Source organism: Somniosus microcephalus, chromosome 12 (genome assembly GCF_052327205.1).
Source record: "Somniosus microcephalus isolate GS21.2 chromosome 12, FLI_Smic_1.0, whole genome shotgun sequence".
NCBI classification, from domain to species: Eukaryota; Metazoa; Chordata; class Chondrichthyes; order Squaliformes; family Somniosidae; genus Somniosus; species Somniosus microcephalus.
The window spans coordinates 226823549-226846466 of record NC_140998.1 but is presented as its reverse complement, the minus strand read 5'-3'; the positions used below and the strand labels follow the sequence as shown (position 1 = coordinate 226846466).

Genomic DNA, 22918 nt, shown 5'->3' with positions numbered 1-22918 from the left:
AGACATGGAATTCCCAGGATTGCCGTTAGCAACAATGGTCCGTGCTTCAACTGTAAGGAGTGGCAACAGTTTGCAGCACATTATGACTTTCAACACATCACATCCAGTCCTTTGTATGCTCAGTCAAATGGTAAGGCAGAGAAAGGTGTTCAAGTTCTCAAGCAGCTACTGAAGAAAGCGACAGAAAACAAGTCTGATCCTTATCTCGCCCTGCTGAGCTACTGAGCCTCACCTTTAGACTCTGGTTCTTCACCTGCTGAACTCCTAATGGGTCGCAAGTTGCGTACCATGCTACCCTGCTGTGCAAAAGAAAAGCAGAGTAAGGAACTGAGACAGAGACTTCAACTGTTAAAGCTGAAACAGAAATCATACTATGGCAAGTCATCCAAAACTCTTAAACCATTGACAAGGGATGATGTTGTCAGGATTGAGGATCCAGATGCATGGAACAGGAAAGCTACAGTTCTTGAGGAAGTAGGACCAAGGTCATACACTGTTAGAACTGAGGAAGGACAGATTCTCAGGAGGAACCGCCGTTCCCTCCTAAAAACACAAGAGACTATCGAAGAGCAAATCGATGACAATGCCGCAACTGAATCTTGTCACTCACCACCAGAACAATCTAACACAAAAACACATATAGGCTCTCATGAAAACACATCAGACTTACCTGTGCTGAGAAGATCCACACGTGAAGTAAAAAAGCCTGATAGACTTAATCTTTGAGTACAAAGAAAACTACATTGAAAATGTATTGACTGTTGAAGATGTTTATGTTGTTATTGATTGATATTGATTGATACTGATTTTGTTTAACCGCAAAGAAGGGGGATGTAATGATCAGTAACCTGTCATTCTGGAATGGTACACTAGGTGGTGCTGTATGTATATAAGAGTGGGCTACCCACAATGCACTAGGCTACCCACAAGGCAGCAGTCAAGATGGAGGCCTCTACAGATACTGTACCTAGTCCACATGTGCTCAATAAAGTGTCTAGCAAAAGCTAGCTGTTCTTTATAAAAATGACTAGTTATTAATGAACATAACACAGATGATCAGTAAAATGCAGTTATGGTAGTTTTCAAAGTTTAAGAAAGTATCGACGAAAGTTTAAGCAGAAGCTGAATTTGAAAATTGAAAAGTTGTAAGTGTTGAAATGTGTAATTTATTTGACTCAGGCTCGACAGACCAAAATGTATTTTAATTTGTATTATTCAGTGTTGTATTTAAAATATTTCCATGCAAACTGATTGATGTGTGTCTACATTGTCCAAGTAAAATCTATGTTGATGTACAGTGTTATTCAAACATTATTAAACAAGCAAATTGTGTCTGATTCATTGTCATTGAGCAGTTTATTTAACATATTTTAGTCTTTAGCCGGTTATAGATAGCAGCCGAGGGCACAAAATTGTGCTTTGTAAATCTGAGGCAGTGTTAAAGTGATGAGACGGTTGTGTAATACAATGGCCGGAAATGATATACCGTCCGAATAAATTCTGAAAGATCAGTGCAACTTAATGGCCTCCGATGTCATTTTAAACTCAAGTGAAATGTGAGCGATTTAGGTCGAGCATTTGATCACTGCCTTAAATTCACTAAATACAACCAAATAAAGTCAGTAATGAGCATCAGTGGCCAAGCCCGGGGTCCCAGAACACCACTCCCCAAATACAGACAGTGCTGAGTAAACGGAGGGTGGAAACATAAGATCCCAGAAGAATCGAATGTCACTGGTACAAAAGCGAAGCTCGAACCCGAGCTTGGAAATACCCGAACAGGACGGTGAGTTTTCGTGTCAAAGAAACACTGAACAAAACTCAAAGTAACAGCGACTGTTTCACTCAGGTCCAACTGGCGTCACCTCACTCCAAGTAACACTATTGGCGGGGAGTTTGAGGAAATGACTATCGTCTTATGAATTACATATAAATATTCTATATATATAAAGCGGCTCTTCTGTCTGTCTGTCTGTCTGTCCGCCTGGTCTCTATACGTTTGGAAGTTACAGAGCGTACCGACGCGCGCGTCGCCTCAAAAGAAAGCTTGCGATTCCGGACCGGTCATAGGCGTATTTACGTTTTGGCCGGACAAAAATCCCACCCGCGGTATCCCAAAAACGTTCAGCGTTCCGCTCATTAACATCTCATTAGCGACCGTGTGACATCGAGGGCTTCCTACAGTTGAGTGTCGAGTGACTCGACGATTGACCAATCCTACACTTCGGTGACCTGACCGGTCGACCAATGCGTGTGTGGGCGGGCCTTATCCTTCTGAACCGAGGTGAGTGGCCGCCATCTTGATTTTCCACGGTTTTTCCCCCACACTTTCTGTGTGTTAGGGAACTAAGGTAAATATTTCAATTATGTGTTAGGCAATTAATTAACAATTTATTTGAGTTTTATATTGTGTTTAGCAACCCCCCCCCTCCTCCTCACCCTCGCGCAGGGGGGACTCGGGGCCTGAAGCTGAAAAAATTTCTCTCTCTCTCTCTCTCTTTCTTCCCTCTCTCTCTCTCCTTCTCCTCTTCCCTCTCTCTCCTTCTCCTCTTCCCTCTCTCCTCTTCCCTCTCTCTCCTCCTCTTCCCTCTCTGTCTCTCTCTACTTCCCCCTCTCAGGTGTCGCGGACGGAGCGCGGGCGCGCCGCCCGAAGTTTCCCGCTCGCTAATGGCCTTGCCGGCTCCCGCGGGCCGCTTGCACTGACCGCGCATGTGCCGCCCGCACTCACCGCGCATGCGCCGCCCGCCCGCCCGCCCGCAGCGGCCGTCCATCAGCCGCGCGATACGCGGGGGACCTCAGCAACGGCACCGGACCTCAGGCGCTAGGCAGGGGGAGGGGCCGGAGAGAGGGACAGGTGGGAGGGGGGGAGTGGGAGACAGGGGAGGGGAGGGAGGGAGAGGGAGTCAGGGGAGGGGAGGGAGGGAGAGAGGGGAGGGGAGGGAGAGAGGGGAGGGAGGGATAGGACAGGGAGAGGACATGACAGGGAGAGGGGGGACACACGGGCAGGGAGACCAAACGCCCCAAAATTGCCCTCGCGCCCCAAAATTGCCCTCGCAACGCGGGGCTCCCCAGCTAGTATCTATATATATAAAGCGGCTCTTCTGTCTGTCTGTCCGCCTGGTCTCTATATGTTTGGAAGTTACAGAGCGTACCGACGCGCGCGTCACCTCAAAAGAAAGCTTGCGATTCCGGACCGGTCATAGGCGTATTTACGTTTCGGCCGGACAAAAATCCCGCCCGCGGTATCCCAAAAACGTTCAGCGTTCCGCTCATTAGCATCTCATTAGCGACCGTGTGACGTCGAGGTCTTCCTACAGTTGAGTGTCGAGTGACTCGACGATTGACCAATCCTACGCTTCGGTGACCTGACTGGTCGACCAATCGGTGCATGTGTGGGCGGGCCTTATCCTTCTGAACCGAGGTGAGTGGCCGCCATCTTGATTTTCCACGATTTTTTCCCCCACACTTTCTGTGTGTTAGGGAACTAAGGTAAATATTTCAATTATGTGTTAGGCAATTAATTAACAATTTATTTGAGTTTTATATTGTGTTTAGCAACCCCCCCCCCTCCTCCTCACCCTCGCGCAGGGGGGACTCGGGGCCTGAAGCTGAAAAAATTTCTCTCTCTCTCTCCTTCTCCTCTTCCCTCTCTCTCCTTCTCCTCTTCCCTCTCTCCTCTTCCCTCTCTCTCCTTCTCCTCTTCCCTCTCTGTCTCTCTCTACTTCCCCCTCTCAGGTGTCGCGGACGGAGCGCGGGCGCGCCGCCCGAAGTTTCCCGCTCGCTAACGGCCTTGCCGGCTCCCGCGGGCCGCTCGCACTGACCGCGCATGCACCGCCCGCACTGACCGCGCATGCGCCGCCCGCACTCACCGCGCATGCGCCGCCCGCCCGCACGCAGCGGCCGTCCATCAGCCGCGCGATACGCGGGGGACCTCAGCAACGGCACCGGACCTCAGGCGCTAGGCAGGGGGAGGGGCCGGAGAGAGGGACAGAGGGGAGTGGGGGAGGAGAGGGAGACAGGGGAGGGGAGGGAGAGAGGGGAGGGAGAGGAGGGAGGGAGGGATAGGACAGGGAGAGGACATGACAGGGAGAGGGGGGACACACAGGGGCAGGGAGACCAAATGCCCCAAAATTGCCCTCGCGCCCCAAAATTGCCCTGGCAACGCGGGGCTCGCTAGGCAGGGGGAGGGGCCGGAGAGAGGGACAGAGGGGAGTGGGGGAGCAGGGGAGTGGGGGAGCGGGGGAGTGGGGGAGGGGTGGGGGGAGAGAGGGAGACAGGGGAGGGGAGGGAGGGAGAGAGGGGAGGGGAGGGAGAGAGGGGAGGGGAGGGAGGGAGAGAGGGGAGGGGAGGGAGGGAGAGGGGAGGGAGGGAGAGAGGGGAGGGAGAGAGAGAGGGGAGGGGAGGGAGAGAGGGGAGGGAGGGATAGTCACCTAAAGGACATCGAAAGGGATCAAAGAAGGAATCTCATCCTGTGCCTGATCGAAGCATCGCAGCAAACAAAGGAACCAGGTCCCGGAACAGAGACGCACCCAGGGCTCAGTGCAGGAGTGTCCTGGAGGATCCCTGCAGGAGTGTCCAGGGACTGACCAGGGATGGGACGCTATTGTTCCATAGACAACAAAGAGATTCGCAATTATATAGCGACTTTCACATCCTCGGGACATCCCAAAGCTCTTCACAGCAAATGATGTACTTTTTCAAGTGTGGTCACTGTTGTAATGTAGGTAACAGAGCAGCCAATTTGCGCACAGCAAGCTCCCACAAACAGCAATATGTTGGGAACACCACCACCTCCAAGTTTCCCCTCCAAGTCACACACCATCCTGACTTGGAGATATATCGCCGTTTATTCATCGTCGCTGGGTCAAACTCCTGGAACTCCCTACCTAACAGCACTGTGGGAGTACCTTCACCACACGGACTGCAGCGGTTCAAGAAGGCGGCTCACCACCACCTTCCCAAGGGCAGTTAGGGAAGGGCAATAAATGCTGGCCTTACCAGCGACGGCCACATCCCATGAATGGATTAAAAATAAGACCAGACCATTTGTTTTTAGTGATTATTGGTTGAGGGGTAAATATTGGCCCAGGACACCTGGGATAACTTCCCCTGCTCTTGTTCCAATAGAGGCTGCAGAGTCTTCTACGTTCACCTGAGAGGGCAGATGGGGCCTCGGTTTAAAGTCTCATCCGAAAGACAGCACCTATGAAGTTCAGCGCCCCCTCAGTGCTGCCCCTCTGACAGTGCGGCGCTCCCTCAGTGCTGCCCCTCTGACAGTGCGGCGCTCCCTCAGTGCTGCCCCTCCGACAGTGCGGCGCTCCCTCAGTACTGCCCTCCGACAGTGCAGCACGCCCTCAGTGCTGCCCCTCCGACAGTGCGGCGCTCCCTCAGTGCTGCCCCTCCGACAGTGCGGCGCTCCCTCAGTGCTGCCCCTCCGACAGTGCGGCGCTCCCTCAGTGCTGCCCCTCCGACAGTGCGGCGCTCCCTCAGTGCTGCCCCTCCGACAGTGTGGCGCTCCCTCAGTGCTGCCCTCCGACAGTGCAGCACTCCCTCAGTACTGCTCCTCATTTACTCGATCAAAACCCCTCATGATTTTGAACGCCGCTCTTTAGGAGAATGGTTCCAGGGATGAGGGACTTCAGTTATGTGCAGAGACTGGAGGAGCTGGGATTCTTCTCCTTAGAGCAGAGAAGGTTAAGGGGAAGATTGTGTTCAAAATCATAAATGGTTTTGAGAGTAAATGAGGAGAAACTGTGTCCAGTGGTAGAAGGGTCGGTAACCAGAGGACACAGATTGAAGGTGATTGGTTAAAGAACCAGAGGGGAGATGAGATTAATTTTTTTTACACAGCGAGTTGTTGTGATCTGGAATGTGCTGCCCGAAAGGCCGGTGGAAGCAGATTCAATAATAACTTTCAAAAGGGAATTGGATAAATACTTGAAAAGGAAACATTTTCCGGGCTCTGGGAAAGGGCAGGGGAGTGGGTCCAAAGAGCCAGCACAGGCACGATGGGCCGAATGGCCTCCTCCTGCGCTGTATCATTCTATGATTCTGTTAAATCTGCCCTAAACCTTCTCTGCTCGAAGAACAATCCCAGCTTCTCCAATCCTCCACCTCACTGAAGCCATGGGGAGGAGGTTGAGGCCGAGACCATGGCTTCTGTGAAAGGGGGAATTTGGGATCAATATTTGTCAATGGAGAGAGTGGGGCAGTGGGATGGGTTTGGGGATTGCTCGCGTACAGAAGGAGGGCAGGCTGGAGGGGCCGACTGGCCTCTGTCTGTGCTGGGAAGGAGCCTGCGGGTTTGACTGATCGGCCCTTGCTTTCCAGCTGGTGGAGAGGGGGGGCTGCGGGGTCTTCGGGGTCGGCCTGCGTCGCGAGCGTCACTCCGCCACGCCCGCGATCTCACCGCGCTGCCCATCGCAAAGCGCCTTGGCGACGCTGCAGTTTGACTGGGGCCCTCCCTGGGCTGTGTGAGACGGGAGCGTCGACCGGGCATCCTGATCCCGACTGCGATCCAGTGACCTCCTTTGTCCTCCCCTCACCCCTTTCCACCCCCCTCCTCCCTCCCGGCATGGTTTGAAAGGCCCGCCCGTGTGCGAATGGACACACATGCTGCACCGGTTGCGATGGCCCACATGGTGGATCAGCCCGCTGGATTAAATGGACACCTTGGCATCAGATTTACAAACGCCCTTTCGGCTCTTCTCTTCCCACTCTTGTTCTAAATACCCAGTTGTGAGTGGTTTTTGTACAGAGCTCACTCCCCGACCCCCCACCCCACCAGTCCTGCAACCCTGGGCTCCAGGCTACTGACCAATCAGGCGGCTCCGCACAGACCGGGAACTTTCAATCTGCTGCACAGCAAGTCACTGATCCAACTCGCCCCGAGTGAGCCTTTGATTGAAGAAAGAAAGACTTGCATTTCTATAGCGCCTTTCACTACCTCAGGACGTCCCACAGCTCCTTACAGCCAATGAATACTTTTTTTTGAAGTGTAGTCACTGTTGTAATGTAGGAAACCCGGCAGCCATTTTGTGCACAGCAAGCTCCCACAAACAGAAATGTGATCATCACCAGATGTTGGTTGAGGGATAAATATTGGCCTTAGGACAGCGGGGAGAACTGCCCTGCTCCTCTTTGAAATAGTGGCTGCGGGATCTTTTATATCCACCTGAGAGGGCAGATGGGGCCTCGGGTTTAACCTCTCATCTGAAAGATGACACCTCTGACAGTGCGACGTTCCCTCATTACTGCCCCTCTGACAGTGCGGCGCTCCCTCAGTACTGCCCCTCCGACAGTGCGGCACTCCCTCAGTACTGCCCCTCCGACAGTGCGATGCTCCCTCAATAGTGCCCCTCCGACTGTACGTCGCTCACTCAGTACTGCCCCTCCGACAGTGCGGCACTCCCTCAGTACCGCCCCTCCTATAGTTGCACCCTGCTCTCCTTGACCATTGTCTGTATAGAACCGAGCCCCCGTCATTCAACTCTACTCTACACGAACTTTATTCTTTACCTTTCCCCTTTCAAGGTGCAGTATGCATGTGGTGGGGCCACTGAATCCAGTGGCACGGGTGCAGACCGAAAAAACATGGTGCTTCATTGTTTTGAACATTGTGTGGGCTGTCTAGGCTGCACCTATTCAAGTGAGTGGGAAGTATACACCATGCTCCTGAAGAGAACTTTGTAAATGGTGGAGAGACATTGAGGGGGAAAGTGGTGAGTCAATCCTTGCAGAGTACCCAGCCTCTGCCCTGCTCTTTAGTCACTGTGTTGTTACACTTGATACAGTTAAGCTTCTCCGCAATGTTGTCTTTCAAGATGCTGTTGGGTCATTCGACAATGTTGGTGCTGTTGAGGGCCCGGGATGGTCGCTGGGCTTATTCTTGTTCGAGACGGTGATAATCTAGGAATTAAGCACCGTGAATGTTGTCTACCCCTATTGATGGTGAAGCCAAGTCTTGATGTTGAATCTAACGATTGAAGTTAGTGACTGAGGAAATTCTAACCAATAATCACGTGACCGAGCCTGATAAATATTTTTAACAGAAGGAAACGAGAACTTCCTCTTGCTTCGCTAACTAACACGTTCGGTCATTTCTCTCTGTCCAGTTCAGACTCAACAGCAGCAAGTATGAGGTGTTCCGTTCTCGAGGTCTCCCTTCTACTGGCCGTTCTAAATCCAGGTATGATCTATAATCACATTCAATTTTATTTTCAGTCGAGTATTGACAATCATAGTCTCCAGCACTGTTGCTTGTGTAGATATATCTGTCCCCATCGGTCTAATGCCTCCGTGTTGTGGTCTCCAAACGGTAGCTGCATTTCAAAGTGGACTTTGCTTATATTCCGTGCGGTATTGGCAAACGTGTAGCAAGAATTATCAAATTAATCACAAAGTTATTTTGAATGTAACAATGACTGACGATATCACTTGTTTGATAAGATTGAGGATCTGTGTAGAAGCGGCATTTGAAACAGCGCGAGGCACAAACAGTTCATGACCCCGCCATTTTCCTTATTCGCTAAGTTTACTAAAACAACACCATCGTTAATAATGGATCAGCAATTCAAACTACCGTAAATTATGCCCAGAAATGGCCATCAGTCTCCATGTTAGATTCACTTGCTCCCGCTGGGTGATCGTCTGCTGTTGAAACACGAGAATGAGCAACAGTATTCGACAAAAGACAAGACTGTAGAGAGGGCTTTAAACTAAATACTGGGGGGGGGGATCAGGTGAGCGGGAATTAAAAAATTCAAAGAGAAAGGAGAAGGCAATAGAGCGGGGTATTGATGGGGTAATGGTGGCCAGAGTGTGACAGGAAGGGACAGAACGTATAAACATAAGAGTGCATCAGAAAGTGGGGTCAAAGCACAGGAAAATAATAAAAAGACAAAATTAAAAGCTCTTTATCTGAATGCACAGCATTCGTAACCAGATAGATGAGTTGATGGCACAAATAGATATACATGGGTATAACCTGATTGCCATTACAGAGACGTGGTTGCAAGGTGACCAAGGCTGGGAACTGAATATTCAGGGGTATTTGACATTTCGGATGGATAGACAGAAGGGAAAAGGAGGTGGGTGGCTCTGTTAATAAAGGATGAGATCAGTGCAGTAGTGAGAAATGAAAGTGGCTCAGAAGAGCAAGATGTAGAATCAGTTTGGGTGGAGATAAGAAATAATAAGGGAAAGAAGTCACTGGTGGGCCTAATCTATAGGCCCCCTAACAGCAGCTATACTGTTGGACAGAGTATAAATCAAGAAATAATGGAGGCTTGTAAGAAAGGTACAGCAACAATCATGGGCGATTTTAACCTTCCTATTGATTGGACAAATCAAATTGGCCAAGGCAGCCTCAAGGAAGAGTTCATAGAGTGTATCCGAGATGGTTTCCTAGAACAATACGTTGTGGAACCAACCAGGGAGCAGCCTATCTTAGATCTGGTACTGTGTAATGAGACAGGATTAATAAATTATCTCATAGTAAAGGATCCTTTAGGAAAGAGTGATCATAGCATGGTTGAATTTCAAATTCAATTGGAGGGTGAGAAAGTTGGGTCTCAAACCAGTGTCCTGATCTTAAATAAAGGCAATTACAATGGCATGAGGGCAGAACTGGCTAAAGTGGACTGGGAAAATAGATTAAAGGGTAAGATGGTTGATAAGCAATGGTAGACATTTAAGGAGATATTTCATAACTCTCAACAAAAATATGTTCCAGTGAGAAGGAAAGACTTTAAGAGAAGGGAGAACCACTTGTGGCTAACTAAGGAAGTAAAGGATGGTGTCAAATTGAAAACAAAGGCATACAATGTTGCCGAGATTAGGGGAAGGCCAGAGGATTGGGACATTTTTAAAAAACAGCAAAGGATGACTAAAAAAGTAATAAAGAGAGAGAAGCTGGATTATGAGAGTAAACTAGCAAAAAAATATAAACAGATAGTAAGAGCTTCTACAGGTATATAAAAAGGAAGAGAATAGCTAAAGTAAATGTTGGTTCCTTAGAGGATGAGACTGGGGAATTAATAATGGGGAACAGGGAAATGGCAGAGACTTTGAACAAATATTTTGCATCAGTCTTCACGGTAGAAGACACTAAAACCATCCCAATAACACATAATCAAGGGGCTATAGAGAGGGGGAACTTAAAACAATCATTATCACTAATGAAAAAGTACTCGGTAAAATAATGGGACTAAAGGTGGACAAGTCCCCTGGACCTGACGGCCTACATCCTAGGGTCTTAAAAGAAGTGGCTGCAGAGAAAGTGGATGCTTTGGTTGCAATCTACCAAAATTCCCTGGATTCTGGAGAGGTCCCAGCGGATTGGAAAACCGCAAATGTGACGTCCCTATTTAAGAAGGGTGGGAGACAGAAAGCAGGAAACTGTAGACCAGTTAGGCTGGGCCTATACTCATTGGAGTTTAGAAGAATGAGAAGTGATCTTATTGAAACATATAAGATACTGAGGGGGCTCGACAAGGTAGATGCAGAGAAGATGTTTCCCCTCATGGGGGAATCTAGAACTAGGGGGCATAGTTTCAGAATAAGGGGTCACCCATTTAAAACTGAGGTGAGGAGGTATTTCTTCTCTCAGAGGGTCGTGAATCTGTGGAATTCTCTGCCCCAGAGAGCTGTGGAGGCTGGGCCATTGAATATATTCAAGGTGGAGAGAGACAGATTTTTGAACAATAAGGGAGTGAAGGGTTATGGGGAGCGGGCAGGGAAGTGGAGCTGAGCCCAAGATCAGATCAGCCATGATCTCATTAAATTGCGGAGCAGGCTTTAGGGGCCAAATGGCCGGCTCCTGCTCCTATTTCTTATGTTCTTATGTTAAGACACAGTTTCAGAGCTCCTGTGATACTGCTGTCTTCAGTGTGCAATCGCTGTATCGGGTCGCTGTGGTTCCGGGCTCCGTTCAGTGAAATGCGGGGGCAATTTATAATTTAAATATTGACATAGATAGAATGATCTGAAAAGTTTCAGCTCACGTTGGACAAGGCTGCACATTGTGCAAAGCGATCTTAGTCCGTGAGGCTCCGCAATATTTACTGAAAAAAGGGAAAAATGGCGTCGAGATGGATTTAAGGAAGTAACTTCTTTACCCAGAGAGTGGTGAGCATGTGGAACTCGCTACCGCAGGGAGTGATTGAGTCTAGATGAATTTAAGGGGAGGCTAGATAAGAATATGAGGGAGAACGGAATAGAGGGTTATGCTGATACACTTAGATGAGGAAGGATGGGAGAAGGCTCAAGTGAAGTATAACCGCTGGCATGGTCTGGTTGGGCCAAATGGCCTGTTTCTCTGCTGTACATTCTATGTAATTCTATGTTGTGGCAACACGCCACCATTGGACATAATCCGCTCGCGGCAGCACGGACAGTTTACGCAAGCGCACTGCCGGCAGCAGCCGCCCCCAGCCGGGGGCCCTTTCCTCCGGCAACTTGTTTCCCGCAGGGACAGGCTGCCGGGAGCACTTCCTGTCTGGGGAGTATTTAAGTGGTTGCGCGGGCTTTTCAAGCTCTCTCTTTGCCATGATGTGAATTAAAGCAGTTGTGTTCCACCAACTCTGGTCTCGACTCCCACGTTTGCCGCGATATCTCAACACTGGTGACCCCGATGCTCAGGACGAATCCTAAGCTAGCATGGCGGATACAAACGCAGTCACGGTTAAACTACCGGACTTTTGGGAGAACCTGGCCGAGGCCTGGTTCATTCAAGCCGAGTCCAGATTCCGGCTGAGAAGCATCACAGTCGACGCCACGAAGTACGACTACCTCGTCGCCTCGCTCACCTACGCCACAGTCCCCAAGGTTTGGGCAGCGCTGCAGGATCCACCAGTGGAAGGCAAGTACAAACATCTGAAGGCAGCGCTTCTTAAAAAATTTCAGGCGCCCTCTTACCAGCGCAACTGCCAACTCCTCGACCTCCCAGGCCTTGGTGATGCTTCACTGTCGGACCTGCTTTCCCACATGCTGTCCCTCTCGGACGACAAAAACTCCGGCGCCCTCTTTCGCACGCTTTTCATTCGGCAGCTCCCCGCCAGCATCCACCCGCTCATTGTGGAGTCTGGCTCCACGGACCTGAATGAGATAGCTGAAAAGGCCGACCGGCTGCTCTCCGCGCAGACCGCCCGCGACGTCGCGCCCGACCTCACGGCAATGACCACGCGGTCTCCCCGGCCCACTAGGCCCGACCACCCTTCCACTCTGGGTCACTGCTACTACCACACCCGTTTTGGCACTAGGGCCCAACGCTGCAAGCCACCGTGCACTTTCAAACCCCCCCCCCGCACCGGCCCCCACGATGGCCGCGGGGCAAAAGGGGCCCCTACTGTACGTCACCGACGACAGCACCAACCGCCGATTCCTGTGCGACACAGGAGCCCAGCACAGCATCACCCCCGCCTCCGCCCTCGAAATCCAACGCGGCGCACGGGGTATCACGCTGGCCGCAGCCAATGGCTCTGACATCCGCACATACGGCACCCGCATGGTCACGCTCGACCTCACAGGCCGCCGCTACCACTGGGAGTTCCTCACAGCCAAGGTCCTCTGCCCACTCATCGGCGCCAACTTCCTACGCGCCCACGGCCTCCTTGTCGACATTCCGAGGCACCGCCTCATCGACATCAACACTATGGCCCCCATCCCTGGCGCATTCACCCCGGCCCGTTCGGCCGGCCTGACGACCTACTGCCTCGCCAGTGCCACGGACGACTACTCGGCACTTCTAGCCGAGTTTCCCGCCCTCACTAACCCGACCTTTTCGGCCAAAGCCGCCAAACATGGTGTGGAGCACTATATCCCCACCACCGGCCCCCCGGTCTCTGCCCACGCCCGCAGACTCAACCCGGCCAAGCTGGAAATCGCGCGGGCCGAGTTCACCACCATGGAGCAACTCGGCATCATCCGCCGCTCCAGCAGCCCTTGGGCCTTGCCCCTCCACATCGCCCCCAAGCCCGGCGGAGGCTGGCGCCCCTGCGGGGACTACCGCCGCCTCAACGGCGCCACCACCCCCGACCGATACCCGATGCTGCACATCCAGGACTTCTCGGCCCGACTGGCCGGACGAACCGTCTTTTCCAAGGTCGACCTGGTGCGCGGTTACCACCAAGTCCCCGTACACCCCGCGGACATCCCCAAAACGGCCGTCATCACCCCATTCGGCCTGTTCAAGTTCCTGAGGATGCCCTTCGGCCTCAAGAATGCAGCCCAGGCTTTCCAGCGCCTTATGGACTCAGTCCTCCGGGACCTGAACTTCCTATTCATCTATCTAGACGACATTCTCGTGGCCAGCTCCACCAAACAGGAACACCTCGAACACCTTCGCATCCTGTTCGGGCGCCTAGCCCAACACGGGCTCATCCTCAGCCCGGCGAAGTGCCAATTCGGCCTAGCCGAGATCGATTTTCTCGGCCACCACATCAACCCTGCTGGGGCCGTCCCCCTGCCCGACAAGGTGCAGGCCATCCAGCAATTCCCCCGCCCCAAAACCATCAAGGGCCTCCAGGAGTTCCTCGGGATGGTGAACTTCTACAACAGGTTCATCCCCAGAGCTGCAGCCCTCATGAAGCCCCTATACGACTCCCTCCGAGGTAAATCCGGCAAGATGGCCATAGCCTGGACCACTGACACGTCAGCCACCTTCGACGCCACCAAAAACGCGCTCGCCGACGCCACCCTGCTCGCGCACCCGAGGGCCGATGCCCGGGTCGCGCTCACCACCGACGCCTCCGACCATGCGGTCGGAGCCGTGTTCAAGCAGTGGGTCAATGGCGCGTGGCAGCCACTTGCCTTCTACAGCCGCCAACTGCGCCCCCCGGAGGTCAAATACTCTACTTTCGACCGCGAGCTCCTCGCGCTCCACCTGTCGGTCCGCCATTTCAGGTTCCTCCTGGAGGGCCGCCCCTTTACCACGTACGTGGACCACAAGCCGCTCACATACGCGATGGCCAAGCACACCAACCCTGGTCTGCTAGGCAGCAACGCCAGCTCGCGGCCGTGTCCGAGTTTACCACGGACATCCAGCACGTCTCCGGTAGAGACAACATTGTCGCCAACTGCCTTTCCCGTCCCGCCATCTGCGCGAATCACCTAGCAGTCGACTACGCGCAACTAGCAGCGGCCCAGCTCACGGACCCAGACCTCCTCTCGGCGGCTACCAGCCTGCCAGGGCTACGCCTAGCCAAGGTCGCGCACGGGCCCGAAGCCACGGCAGTCACTTGCGACGTCTCACTCGGCCAACCCAGGCCGGTCATCCCTGCAACCTGGCGCCGCCGCATCTTCGACGCGCTCCACGGGCTCTCCCATCCGGGTTCCCGCGCATCTGTCAAACTCCTCTCCCAGCGCTTTGTCTGGCGTGGCCTCAGCAAAGATGTTCAGACTTGGGCCAACACCTGCCTCGCCTGCCAATGGGCTAAGGCACAGCTGCACACAAAAGCACCCCTGGGAGACTTCGAGGTACCCAGCCGCCGCTTCGACCACGTACACGTCAACATCGTCGGTCCTCTGCCGCCATCGCAAGGCCGAAATTATCTCCGCACGATGGTCGACCGCTGCACACGCTGGCCTGAGGCAGTGCCGCTGACCTCCACCACCACAGCCGACATCGCCAGGGCGTTCGTTAACACCTGGGTCGCGAGGTTCGGCGTACCGGCCGACATAACCTCCGACAGAGGCGCCCAGTTCACCTCCGAACTCTGGACGGCCACAGCACGCAACCTCGGGGTGACGCTCCACCGAACCACGGCGTACCACCCGCAGGCCAACGGGCTGTGTGAACGCTTCCACAGGTCACTCAAGGCCTCACTCCGCGCCGGCCTGCAGGACAGTACCTGGACTGACCGACTACCGTGGGTGCTACTAGGCCTATGCACCGCGGTCAAGGAAGACCTCCAGTCCTCAGCAGCGGAGTTAGTCTACGGACAACCGCTGCGCATACCAGGCGAATTCCTCCCGGAGGCTACCACACCTTGGTCGGCCGAATAGCAGCGGATCAACTCTTTCTCTTCCGCTCAACAGTTCGCCCCACTTCCGGTCAACCGACACGGCGAACTCGCACCTCACGTCCCGCCAAACTTACAGCAGGCACGCTTCGTCTTCGTGCGACACGACGCGCACCGCGGACCCCTGCGACCCCCGTACGATGGACCGTACGAGGTACTACAAACCGGAGACAAGGTTTTCAAGCTGCGACTCGGCGACAGGGTCGAAACAGTCTCCATCGACCGACTCAAACCAGCACACACAGAACCAGGGGAACAGGTCCCCGTGGCCCGACCTCCAATTAGAGGCCGTCCCGCCAGCAAGCCAGCACAGCCGGCGGCGAACCGCCCGGCCCCACCAACTAGACCGGTGACCACTCAGAGCCGCTCCGGCAGAACCATTAGACCACCGTCACGACTCGTCCACTCCTCCTAAGCGGATTCTGGATGGAGCTCTGTGGCGACACGCCACCATTGGACATAATCCGCTCACGGCGGCACGGACAGTTTACGCAGGCACACTGCCGGCAGCAGCCGCCCCCAGCCGGGGGCCCTTTCCTCCGGCAACTTGTTTCCCGCAGGGACAGGCTGCCTGGAGCACTTCCTGTCTGGGGAGTATTTAAGTGGTTGCGCGGGCTTTTCAAGCTCTCTCTTTGCCATGATGTGAATTAAAGCAGTTGTGTTCCACCAACTCTGGTCTCGACTCCCACGTTTGCCGCGGTATCTCAACAATGTAACATTTTCAGCCAATAGTCCTGCTTCCTGGTTCGAGCCAAGACCCGCTATTCTCATGCGAGTGGAATCGCATTATGTGATAACACATCAACATTAATTGTAAGATAGCATCGGGGTAACATAGTGGCCAGGGCTGGGGGAGGGGAGCTGACACCAAGCGACTGTCAGCCCCTTAGTTCCGCCTCCTCTGACCACACAGGACACAGCTCTCTGCATCTGAAAGGCTCGCAGTGAAGCACAAAGTGTAACAGATGGTTGAATGAGCAACGACTAAGGAAATAAACTGGATGAGGAGACACTGGGATCCGCTCGATGCGAGTGTGGGGAGGGGGTGTGGTGGCGGGGGGATAGTGGCGGGGGGAGGGGCGGTGCAAACAAGTCAAAATTTGCCCGGGAATTTGGCTCCTTCCATCAAAAGGGCAGCACTTCACCGACGGGGCGGCGCATTGCTCCAAATATGTGAGAGCAACAAAACAAAGGCCCCTCTGGAAGGCAGGGCCGGGGCTGGGAAAGCAGCGGGAAATTTGAAAGCAGGAAATTATTGCGTCAAGTTTAACACCGTCACGTTTACCTGTTTGTTTGGCGTTAATGCATCCACTATTTTAACTGAACATTGATCCCTTTTTCTCCTTGTTTTTTTATTGGTGTAAAGGCTCGGTTTAATTATTGGACACAGTAATGTCACATCGATGAGCTGAGTGCCTCTACGATAACATATTCAGTTTTCTGCGAGTTAGAGGTCGGCCGGGGGAGAAGTGGAATAAATGGGTTTGGAGGTAACAAAGGCCTGGCTGACGGTTTCAGCAGCAGGTGAGGTGAGGCAGGGCGGAGTCGAGTAACGTTACAGAGGTGGGTGTTGGCGGCCTTGGCGATGGTGAGAATATGGGGCGGGAAACTCAGCTCAGGGTCCAATAGGACGCAAAGGTTGTGAAAAGTCAGCTTCAGACTCGGGCAGTGGCCAAGGAGAGGGATGGTGTTGGTGCCCAGGGAACAGAGTTTGTGGGTAAAGGTGGATATTTATCAGGCAGTGGCCAGGGAGAGGGATGGTGTTGGTGCCCAGGGAACAGAGTTTGTGGGTAAAGGTGGATATTTATCGGGCAGTGGCCAGGGAGAGGGATGGTGTTGGTGCCCAGGGAACAGAGTTTGTGGGTAAAGGTGGATATTTATCGGGCAGTGGCCAGGGAGAGGGATGGTGTTGGTGCCCAGGGAACAGAGTTTGTGGGTAAAGGTGGATATTTATCAGGCAGTGGCCAAGGAGAGGGATGGTGTTGGTGCCCAGGGAACAGAGTTTGTGGGTAAAGGTGGATATTTATCGGGCAGTGGCCAGGGAGAGGGATGGTGTTGGTGCCCAGGGAACAGAGATTGTGGGTAAAGGTGGAGGTTTATCGGGCAGTGGCCAGGGAGAGGGATGGTGTTGGTGCCCAGGGAACAGAGTTTGTGGGTAAAGGTGGAGGTTTATCGGGCAGTGGCCAGGGAGAGGGATGGTGTTGGTGCCCAGAGAACAGAGTTTGTGGGTAAAGGTGGATATTTGTTGGGCAGTGGCCAAGGAGAGGGATGGTGTTGGTGCCCAGGGAACAGAGTTTGTGGGTAAAGGTGGATATTTATCAGGCAGTGGCCAGGGAGAGGGATGGTGTTGGTGCCCAGGGAACAGAGTTTGTGGGTAAAGGTGGATATTTGTTGGGCAGTGGCCAGGGAGAGGGATGGTGTTGGTGCCCAGGGAACAGAGTTTGTGGGTAAAGGTGGATATTTATCGGGCAGTGGCCAGGGAGAGGGATGGTGTTGGTGCCCAGGGAACAGAGTTTGTGGGTAAAGGTGGATATTTATCGGGCAGTGGCCAGGGAGAGGGATGGTGTTGGTGCCCAGGGAACAGAGTTTGTGGGTAAAGGTGGATATTTATCGGGCAGTGGCCAAGGAGAGGGATGGTGTTGGTGCCCTGGGAACAGAGTTTGTGGGTAAAGGTGGATATTTATCGGGCAGTGGCCAGGGAGAGGGATGGTGTTGGTGCCCAGGGAACAGAGTTTGTGGGTAAAGGTGGATATTTATCGGGCAGTGGCCAGGGAGAGGGATGGTGTTGGTGCCCAGGGAACAGAGTTTGTGGGTAAAGGTGGATATTTATCGGGCAGTGACCAGGGAGAGGGATGTTGTTGGTGCCCAGGGAACAGAGTTTGTGGGTAAAGGTGGATATTTATCGGGCAGTGGCCAGGGAGAGGGATGGTGTTGGTGCCCAGGGAACAGAGTTTGTGGGTAAAGGTGGATATTTATCGGGCAGTGACCAGGGAGAGGGATGGTGTTGGTGCCCAGGGAACAGAGTTTGTGGGTAACGGTGGATATTTATCCAATCTCATACAGTCCGGTTTAATATCACACTTTGCTCCCTGTGCAGGTACCACGGGGGATGGAGATGATGGAGATATTCCGGAACTGGTTCTTTCGAACGGGTCCAGCCCGGTTTTGCTGCCTTGTTTCTCCCGGTCTCCGACTCAAATTGATGCGATTCAGTGGACATTTCAACCTGCCTCAGGAGACAAAGGGATGGCACTTTGTGCAATTGATAAGAACAACACTGAGTGCAGCTCCCCGCGGTTCCCACATATAACACTGGCTGAGACTGAGGGTTTCAGGACGGGGAATTATTCTCTCTTGTTCACGGCGACAATGGAAGATGCCGGAAATTACGACTGTTTGCTGTATTCTGGACACAAGGAGAAGAAGATGTTAATCCGCCTCATAGTGATTAATGGTGAGTTACTGAAAGCAGTTTCTGCTGTAGTTATATGTGTATGATAGTCTCACACAAACTGTTTCACCATTTTCCGTATATCCGCCACTGCTCCATTAAATTCCGTGCCTTTAAATGCCAACATCTTGACAATTTGTGATGTGGAAAAACGCAGCATTAAAACAGTGTTGCTTTCTTGCTGGGCAGGTTATTGTAGGCCTCGAAAACACTTTCTTGTTCAGTAAATGTAAATTCTCAGCAATTTATTTATCTTTATTGTGAAAACTATGGGAAATCCCGCAGTAAAGTTTCAACCGGTAAAGATCAGATCCATTTCCGGAAAATTCCCTCAGCACTTCTGCTCAAATCTCATTGAGGTAGAAACTGACTTCAGTGGAGCTGAATATCGGGCGGCGGGTGTAACAGGCGGACAATACATGACCACACGTTCTACACTGTCGGTTAAAATGAATTTCCAGCCCACAGGCTCGGACTAGTAAGGTCCCAATATGGCGGGCAGGAAATGTGTACATTTGCGACTGAAAGTGCGCCTCCTGACATATTGGGTGAGAACAGGCGAGGGGCATCCTTTGCCAATGCCTGAAACAGGCGTTAGGCTCTTTGCATTTGCTAATTTGAGGCCAATTCTGTAAGATTGGTTTATCATGAGGCGGCCAGGCCCCTCTCCAGATGCACTCTTGGAAACCAGCTCTAGGAATTGCCTGCTACAAAGAAGCAAACTAATGTAAGATCACATATTAAAGGGCCCCATTGCACCTCCCAACACCCCCTCCACGTTGCTCCAAACACGACCTGCTTATCCCGGGACCCCAACATTGAACCCCGCAAATCCTGATCCAGGCCCTGAACCCTGACTCGGCTCAATCCCTGATCCCTGGCTCAGACATCTATCATCAACCCCCAACCATGGCTGTGAACCCGATCCCCGACACATGCCCCCATCCCCGATTCTCGAGTCCGGCCCCAATCTCTGACACTTGAAACAGGCCATGTTCACCGAACGCTGAATCCCGTCCCCAGCTCCGACCCGAGACCCCAGTCTCATCCCCGACCCAGGCACCGACCCCTGAAGCCCGACCAAGGCAGTGATTCCTGAACCTGGTCTTCACCGGCGAGCTGCCTCTGGACGCCCAGCATGTGCCTGCAGCACATTGGTCTGACATTAATGAGGCCCAAGGCCCGATAGGCCTGCCTGTTTTGAGGCTATGCCTTTCTTGATAGAATAGTGATTCTGCACTGTGTAATAGTGGTGAGTTTGAGGAGAAGGAGCCAAAGTGGTTTGCTGCATTGATTTGCGGAGAATGAAGGGAAGCGGGGTGGTTGTAATTGTGAGTATTTTGAATAATGATCTTGTTAGTGGTAGAGCTGTGAGCAGGGAGAAAGAGCAGTATCGCTACCTTGACAACTCTCCTGAGGTCATTGAACGTCTTTCAGTGTGGCAGCCATGTGCTGGGATGAACGTTCCTTGCCTTGCTCTCCTCACTGGCGGTGGAGGTGTTTCGGGAACAGGATGTCCCCCCTCCCGTCCACTGTCTGCATTAATGCCACCAACGTGACAATGAAGCAACTTGGGGCCCTAATTGGATCTTTTGCAGCAACGTTATCCCTCTGACAACGTTTCCCGCTGTCTGTAGACAAAGTGCACCTCCCCTTTAAGAGTTGCTGTCTCCCGTTAAGGGTCGGGAGACACACCCGATTTCCGGACCTAACCCGAAACAGGAAAAATGCCACTGCACAGCGAGGGAAGGGCTGGCGGCACGTGTATCATTTTAATGAGTTTCAAGCAGGAATTTAAGGTGGTGCCTGGGACTATGTGACATGACGTGTGCAGCATATGCGCCTGACCCTGTGCGCAAGTATTCGGCCGCGAATGTAGTTCTAGGCCATAATTTAATCTATGGTGTCTTTTGTCAGTTTAACCAGTTATCCTCTTCCCACAGTGTCTGTGATCCCAGCCGGCCCGATTCCCCTGGGAAGCTCCGTAAATCTGACCTGTGAGATGCCCAGGCTGTCCTATTTCAACAGTGTCGATTGGAGCATTGAAAATACCCGAGTAACTTGGAAAGGGATTGAAATCCTGTGGAAACTGAACAATGCGCTGATTCATAAAGACAAGCGGCACAAGTTCGATTTCATAAGTTTAATCATCAATAATTTTCAACTCCCTGATGCGGGATGCTACACATATACTGTAAGATTGAAGAGTGGAAAGATTTGCTCTTATAGTCGTCTCTTGGAGATATCAGGTTGGCCCGCATCTCAAACAAAACTTCCATTTGCCCGCATGATTGATGTCAATATCTCGCCAGTATCACTTGTAGAAAGTGGAGTTGGCAGGCTGCTCTGTCCTGCTTGGTGCTGAGCTGCCCGAGTGCTGTTGTGACTGCACACAGCCGGTCAGCTGGTGAGTCTTTCATTGAACTCTCGACTTGAGCAATGAAGGCAGTGAAAAGGCTTCAAACAGTCAGGAGGTGATCCAAATCACCGCACAGTAACCAGCCTCTGCTGTCCTCCTGGATCCAGAGTGCTCTGTTTAAGCTTCTGGCCAGGATTCTATTAGTTGGTTCGGAAGTTGCAGCACTGCTGAAGGTCATGGGGAGGCGGTGGTCTTTCTGTTGCTTGAGATGGTCGTCAACAGGCACTCCTGTGGTATCAATCGTACCAGCCATTGTCCTGCTTTAAGTGTGAAAGGAGCTGGCCACGGCAGAATGGTCAGCGAATAACCCCACTCCCTATCTTATGACAGAGAAAATGTTACTGACAGAACATCTGGATGGTGGTTGGGCCAAGGATGCCTGCCTGAGTTACCCCAGATGTGAAGTCCTAACGCTGTGATGATTGGCCTCGACACCAGCTGCCATCTTCCTGTGTGTCATCCAAAACTCACTCAGTAGAGTGTTACACCTGACTCCCATTGACATTAGATTTTTTTTCTATGAGGATTTGATGTTATTCTCAATAGAATGTTGCATCCTGAAGATTGACAGTGCAGCAGCACATGGTGAATGTGGGTTTTTGTACCTTCATACACTTCCCTTGGAGAACAGTGTGCAGCAGTGGAAGGATTCGCAGGCAGATTAACAGTCTGATAGGCCATCACCTGAACATTCCTTCCATGGCTGTAACCATCCTTACACCAGCCAATAGGGAGGTTCGTTCCAGAGGGCGAACTCTTATGGGCTTCCTAATGGAGGTCACTCACACCCACCGGACCCGTGTATCCTACTGGATGTCAAACTAGTGATCCTCTCGCATTGTTCAATCCCATACCACTTCTGACTCAGAGGTGGGAACGCTCCGACCAAAGTCTAGTAACTGCAGGAATGAATCAGGAGATGAGACATTGTAAACCATTCAATGTTGGTATGTATGTGTGAGGCGGGGGTCGGTGAGCTGTAAATACGGTGAAATTTGTACCAGAATTATGGATCCTTTCAACAAATGGGCAACAGTTGATTGCGGGTATTGTGCAATGTTCCAAATCTGTTAGCAATAAACCCAAATGCTCTGTGTAAAGTAGCAGTGGGTGGGAGACTGTTTCTACAGAATCCATTTACACACTGACAGTACCTGACTTATACTTGGGGAGATCCCTGTCCATACATAATCTTGCTGAACTTCGCTCCAAGCAGGTATTTGAAAGCAGGGAGTGAATGTGTCATGTTTATCCCAATGACATTTACCTTCTTTGTAAAACATTGCTATGTCCAGTACTTTAATTGCCGTTTGAGCAGGTCGAAACATCTCCGTGATATTATTGGACAGGGTAATGACAATTAATGAGTTTTCCACCCGTACTTTAACATGGCTGTTTTATGTTGAAACTTTTTCAGTGTTAGTATAACCCTAAGCACATTTCAAAATCTATCCAGAACCTATTGGAAATTTCCTACCAAATCTTCACATGCATTGAACCCCAATCACTACCTCCAGAAACACCTAATTGTTCAGTTTGTTCTTAAGCTGCAAATGATGTTGGTAAGACCGTGTTTATTGTCCATCCGTGGTTGCTTCAGGGCAGTAAGATTGAGCCAAGTAGTGTGGGACGGGAGTCCCCTGTAGCCCAGGTCCCTCCCTGAAGGACATGAGTCAACCATTGGGGTCGTTTTTGCAACGACCTTCATCGATAATTTTCAGCCTCAGTATCTATTTTGATCAAATTCTTTTATTTATGTTAATTTGTTGTCATTTTCTGTAGGAACTGCACCTACTTCTCTCGTTACAGATAATCCACTGACAGCAACATCAGGTGAAACTTTAATCTCATGAACTCCACGGTTACTGTTTGTTTACATAAGAAACAGGAGCAGGAGTCGGCCAATCAGCCCCTCGAGCCTGCTCCGCCATTCAATAAGATCTTGGCTGATCCAATCTTGGCCTCAACACCACTTTCCCGCCCGCTCCCCGTACCCCTCGACTCCCTTGTAGTTCAAATGTCTGTCAA

General features: G+C 51.9%; 1 protein-coding gene across 1 annotated transcript; it reads left to right on the top strand.

The window, feature by feature from the left end:
• The first annotated feature begins 8005 nt into the window (after positions 1 to 8005).
• On the top strand, positions 8006 to 21145 carry LOC147110221 (uncharacterized). Its single transcript, XM_086004127.1, has 3 exons — positions 8006 to 8188; positions 18118 to 18474; positions 20415 to 21145. The coding sequence occupies exons 1-3, from the start codon at positions 8137 to 8139 to the stop codon at positions 20834 to 20836; spliced, it is 831 nt and encodes a 276-aa protein (XP_085860253.1). The 5' UTR covers positions 8006 to 8136; the 3' UTR covers positions 20837 to 21145.
• Positions 21146 to 22918: the final 1773 nt, after the last annotated feature.